This window comes from Cebus imitator, unplaced genomic scaffold (assembly GCF_001604975.1).
Source record: "Cebus imitator isolate Cc_AM_T3 unplaced genomic scaffold, Cebus_imitator-1.0 Scaffold107, whole genome shotgun sequence".
Taxonomy (NCBI): domain Eukaryota; kingdom Metazoa; phylum Chordata; class Mammalia; order Primates; family Cebidae; genus Cebus; species Cebus imitator.
In genome coordinates this window covers 1,730,643-1,736,715 of record NW_016107422.1, presented here as the reverse complement: position 1 = coordinate 1,736,715, position 6,073 = coordinate 1,730,643, and the positions used below count along the sequence as shown (strand labels likewise).

Genomic DNA, 6,073 nt, shown 5'->3' with positions numbered 1-6,073 from the left:
CCTGTCCCATGGCCACCTGGGAGCCCTCGCCTCCTCTGTCCTGTCCCATGGCCACCTGGGAGCCCTCGCCTCCTCTGTCCCTGTCCCATGGCCACATGGGAGCCCTCGCCTCCTCTACCCCTGTCCCATGACCACCTGGGAGCCCTTGCCTCCTCTGTCCTGTCCCATGACCACCTGGGAGCCCTCGCCTCCTCTGCCCCTGTCCCTTGGCCACCTGGGAGCCCTCGCCTCCTCCTCTGCCCCTGTCCCATGACCACCTGGGGGGTGGACACAGCTAAGCCATGGCTAGAACCTAGCATTCTCACGACTGCTTTCACCACAGAAAAGCACAGCTTGCAAGCAACAGAGCACACATTTGCTTGTCTATGTTAGCACTTCTGATGAAGATGACTCATGCTATTTTTTCCCCATTCAGAAAGTTCCCGTCCTTGGACTAGTTAGAGAAGTTGTGTGGGGACTGCGTAACTAGCACTAACTTAGGCCACCCAATTATTGATCAATCAAATCACTGGTCAAAAGAAGGAGGCCTATGTTTTCACAGAAAGCATCAATTAATGTCCATTTAAAAACTGATGCTGGCTGGGCGTGGTGGCTCACGCCTGTAATCTCAGCACTTTGGGAGGCTGAGGTGGGGGGATCACCTGAGGTCAGGAGTTCAAGACCAGCCTGGCCAACATGGTGAAACCCCGCCTCTACTAAAAAATACAAAAATTAGCTGGGTGCCTGTAATCTCAGTTACTTGGGAGGCTGAGGCAGGGAGAATTCCTTGAACCCGGGAGGTGGAGGTTGCAGTGAACCAAGATCATGCCATTGCACTCCAGCCTGAGTGACAGAGCAAGACTGTCTCAAAACAAACCAACAACAAAGCAAAACAAAGACAAAAACAAAGTGATCTGCGTGTTCCAGTCTAGAGCAAAGACACATTGTCAACCATTTTTATGCTTCCAAAACTTGTAGTTTTATAATTCTATAAACAGTACATGTGCATTACTTTTTAAGGATCAGCTGATCAAAGCTAATTTTTAAGAAAGAGTTAAGCTTATGGATTCTTCCAGTTTCTAACATCTACTTTCTTATGTGTGTCTTATTTCATGGAAAAAATACCTCGTTTATTTTAGTAAGTTTTGGCAACCAAGGTAACTCAGTTCGCTTGTCCAGTATAACAAATCTTCACGAACTGGGACCAGGTGTTAGGATGTCTGGGAGCTAGGGGCGTGGCGGGGGTTGCGGTGCCATTGTTTATAGTTTGTGCATTTTTGCTTCTTGATCATTAGATCAGAAATTAGACCTCAGGTCACGAGTGCTTATGTATTGACTGGTTATTTGGGTCAGTCAGGGGCTGTAGACGTTTGAAATGCATGCAGGGTGGGGGTAAAATGGTTGTGACGCGTTTGGTCAGTAAATAGCCCGCTTTCCCCAGGCTGAGGAAGGGGTGTCGCAGGCTCACGCGCAGGCAGCATGATCGGGGCTCGGCAGGTCTTTAAAGCTCACACTTTCACGTCTGTGGAAGGCTGGCTCACACAATGTAACAAAAACAAACCTGAAGAGTCCTCTTATAACTGGCAAGTTCCCAGCCCAGAAATCGTCTGGTCTATTTCTCTCTCCATACCTGGGAGACACTTTAGATTCCTCGAGAAGTTTCTTGAACTCTTCTTTGGCTAGCAGCAATTTACTTTTCTTTTCCTTGTATTCTTCTTTTATTCTTGTCTTGACAAACTGTTCAAATATCTTAGACACAGAAGAAAAGCGTTATGAAGTTGCATATCAGACATGAAATCTTGTATTCCAAGCACAACATGAAAAAGCAGCAAGAATCTACGGCAAGCGGTTCCCTTTCACAGCTGCTGGAGCAACGAGCAATCGCCCTTCCGCGTGGCTCTCAGTGATCCAGGCCGTCTGAATAATTAAACCTGGGTCCCCACAAGCCCCGGCCTTTCTCTACATACGGGCACCGTTTCTGGGTCAAATGCGAAGCAGCCCTGCCAGAGAAACCTGGAGGGTGACTTGGGCACCCTAACTGCAGGCGTCTGGAACCAGGTGGCAATTTGGACCCCACGCTGCAGGCTGCAGTGTTCCTCTCAGTGGCCCCGGGCAGCATCCACCATGCACGGCCTCCTCACTTCCTCAGCTCTGCCAGCAGCACCAGAACACAGTAGAGCGCTTAGTTTGTGCTAGTCACTTCCTAGGGTGACATAATTGGCATTTGAGTCTCCAAAAAATGGCCTTAACTTGTGAGAAGAAAGTAGATTCAGCACCTCTGATCCCCACTTGCGAGCCTGGGAGTCTGGTGCGGTGGGGAGGACTCGTGGTTTCAGGGACTCATAAGTGGCCTCTACCGAGGAGGTCACGGATGCCAGGCTGCCCGGATCACCAGTGTGGAAACAACCCACCGGGGGGCCTGACCCTTGGGCACTGGCACGCCCCAGTTTGACCAGAAGTGCGTCTCAAATGCTGCCCCAAACAGGAAAACCCTGCTCCTTGGTGGGAAGGGCGGGAACGTCAGCTGGCAGGCAATTCTGGGCAAGGCTCCAGGCACTCCTCCGGGAACCTGGCAGTCGCATAACGAGATGCAATCTCTTCGTGACAGGCCACAGAACCTCTTTTCTGTCAGAGTAAGATGGATCCTTGTTCTAAGAACCGAAAAATGGTAATTTATAGGCTATAAAGTCAAAGAGGGGGCAAAGTTACCCCATTCCGAATGCTACTCTAAACTCAAGGACGTTAAAAATAAACTGAAGATGTGTTTATGCAAACATAAATCAAATATCAAGAAAAAGCCCACACAGGATCCTCCAAGGCCAGTAAATAGCAACTGTGCACCAATCCAACCAATGGCCAGGCAGATCCTAGAATGTGTCCGGACCAAGCATCCAGCTTTGGTGTGGGAAAGGAAGGGCGGGCAGGTGCAAACCTCGACCCAGCACTGCTCAGCCCCTTCTCTGGAGCGACTCTCTTCCAACTTTGTCTTACTGGTTCAGATTCCATTTCAGCAGCGACAAACCTTTACAGGATTATGAATCCAAAATGCCACTGGTCTCCTGAAGATACAGCAGCACAATGAAACATCCATAAATGTGACTTAAACTGAGAATGTGTGCATGTATATGTAAGTAAGACTATGACTGGCTTCTTTTACCTTCAAGGCAAATAGCAATGTAAGTTCTCAGTTGTCTTATACTTAACTAATAAAAAAAATGAATGCAGGGTTATTATCCAAATAAAAGCATGTGGCTCCATCATTAGCCAGAGTTTTTCTCTATTAATTTTAAACCTGAGAGAAAGCCTGGCTGGCGGCGGGCTCAGGGCTCTTCAGAAATGCCTGCTTCTCTCTCTGCCCAGAGCCACTTCTCCAGCTCGTCAGTGGCTTCCCTCTTTCCTCCCCCTTTGCTCTGTTGCTTTATTTTATGCTGATATAATCTAACATAGCAGGTTTTGTTTTTCACCCTCGGCAAATTATATCAGTTTTATCCAACGTGGAGCATGACTTTCTAAGAGAGTCCACTGGCCGTGACATCATTGCTATATGTTCTTGTGCAATAAAACGAAACACTATTGTTGCCGTAGAAACGGGCCTGCTTCACCCTCTGGCCCTGGCTCTTCGGAGGAGCTCCGTCTCCTCCTGTGCAGCAGCCCTGGGAGGGAGAGGGAGGGTTGAGAGCGTCACACCAGGGGCCTTAGCCCTCCCCATGGAAACGCTGTGTGGCACTGGGTCCTGTACAGATTCCACACCTGACACTTCTAATCCAGTTCTTCCTAAACAGGACTGTGCTCTTTGGATGGGGTCCAGCTGTGATTTCTTTCCCCAGTTCAGCTTCCCTCCCACCCACACACGAGCTGCCATGCTCCCCTTTGCTCCCCTTGGAAGAGGCTGCAGGCACTTCCTCTGCCCTCCGGACACTCGGGTGTGCTGGCTACGGCGTGGGCTGCCTCCTTCTCTCTCTTGCTGGGTCTCCTGGGAACTTAGCACAGGCCTGCGGTTTCCTCTGGGTGATTTCCCAGGGAGGTTTAAGGGTTTCCCCAGACAATGGGTACTTAGTACGAGAGATGCTCTCATCTCCTCTATTTGCAGATGACCCAGCCAGGCGAGGGCAGGGCATCCCGGCCCAGGTGGGCCCAGCCCCGCCAGGGTTGGCATCTGCTGTCTCTGACGATGGCCTGAAGAAGGTCCGGCCTCACAGTGCTCCCTTGGATGAGCCCTGGGTGGGATGCCCATGCCCCCCAGACATCTGGGCCAGCACTGCCCTGCCCGAGAACCACTTCAATCCAGCAAGCCGACTGGGCCCCTGTGTTCCCAGCTGTTCTAAGAGATGTGCCTTAGCATTAAAATAGAATATTTGGAAGGGGCTTGATCATAAATTTGAATTTTCTTTTTACAGTGGGGATGATCTTACTTATTCACCTTCCATTAAAGGGACTAATGGCCTCAAAAAGTATCCATGGCACAGAGAGAGAAGACTGACAACAGCAACCAAGTCCGTGGTGGCTCACGCCACAGGTGTGCTGATGGCTTTTATACACCGCCAGGTTTACGGCTCCTGCCTGTGGCCTCCAGTGAGTCTGTCACATAAAATGACAGGCTCCTTGCTATGCATTTTTATAACTGATATTTTTTGTTTTTTGAGATGGAGTCTTGCTCTTTTTGCCTAGGCTGGAGTGTAATGGTGTGATCTCAGCTCACTGCAACCTCTGCCTCCCAGATTCAAGAAATTCTGCTGCCTCAGCCTCCCAAGTTGCTGGGATTACAAGCAAGCACAACCACACCTGCTAATTTTTGGCATTTTTAGTAGAAACAGGGTTTTGTCATATTGTCCAGGCTGGTCTTGAACTCATGACCTCAGGTGATCTCCCCACCTTGGCCTCCCAAAGTGTTGGGATTACAGACTTGAGCATTCAAGCCCAGCCTATAGCTGAAATTTTTGATTGAAAAAATTGCATCAAAGTGGCAAAATATTACCAGTTATTAAAGTTTAGGGTTTTCCTTACCTATAGGAAAAAAAATATGTAACACCCAAAGTCAGCTAACTATCATAGCATTATTTTGAGACTATGATAACACATTTCATATATTTTATATTTTAAAATGTTTCTTTAGAGAAAATGAAACTCGGCTACGAGATAACAAAGGATTATTAATTCCAGGTTCCTGAAAGGTTCAGGTTCTGTACTCCAAGGCAGTCAATCCTGGGACCACCTCAAGCTGCCCAGGCTACCCCTGAGCCTGCTCAGGGAGATGGCCCAGCTCCCGTGAGTGGAGTGGTGGGTGAGGGCAGGGAGCGGGGGTGGGGACACAGCGGGAGCTCGTTACAATGAGCAATGTGAGCCCAAGTGACTGAGATTCTGTGGGGTGGAGCTTCTCTGACATCATCTCAGGCATTTGCTTAAAGGAGCTTTATGAGCAGAGGACAGAATTGAAAATAAAATCGCAATTCCCGCACTCTCCGTCCAGGGCTTTATGAGACTCTCTTGGTGTGAGAATCCAGTGCACACCAACATGGGGGCCCCTGGTAAGAGAGCTCTCCGCCCGAATGAACTCTGGCACTTCTGTTTTCAGCTGACCTTCCATGTTCATCGTTTCTGGACTCAAAGGGCAAAGGGAGGGAAAGACGTGACCTCGCACATGGAGTCTAACGGGGACAGGGAAGTCTGGACCTTCCAGGGTCTCTACTTCAGGGCCCTTCTCAGACAGGCTCCGCTGGCCACACAGACCCAGGCCGTGTCAGCTAATGCCATCGGACCATTAGGCCCTCCACCAGCAAAGGCAGGCCACTCCTGTGAGCCAACATGTCTGTCCCTCTGACTGTTAGGTACAGAAAGCAGTGTTGGCTCAGGGACCGAATTTGTAAGAAGCTAGGGCAGACCCCTGGCAGGTCTCTCATTTAAATATCCCCAGAGAACCCCCTTGAATCAATTCCTTGTGTTTCTGGGTGAGGATCTGTAGAACTCCCACCCTCTCCTGTGCTGTTACTGTTCTCTAGAAACTCCACCCTCTCCTGTGCTGGTACTGTTCTCTAGAACCTCCACCCTCTCCTGTGCTGGTACTGTTCTCTAGAACCTCCACCCTCTCCTGTGCTGG

General features: G+C 49.7%; 1 protein-coding gene across 1 annotated transcript in view; it reads right to left on the bottom strand.

Annotated features, from left to right (window-relative positions):
- The window catches only part of TCERG1L (transcription elongation regulator 1 like), a 215,440-nt gene that overhangs the window by 4,086 nt on the left and 205,281 nt on the right, over positions 1 to 6,073 (bottom strand). Inside the window, exon 11 of the mRNA XM_017537867.2 lies at positions 1,610 to 1,728. Coding sequence (XP_017393356.1) covers positions 1,610 to 1,728 — 119 coding nt within the window. The remainder of the gene's footprint in view (positions 1 to 1,609; positions 1,729 to 6,073) is intronic.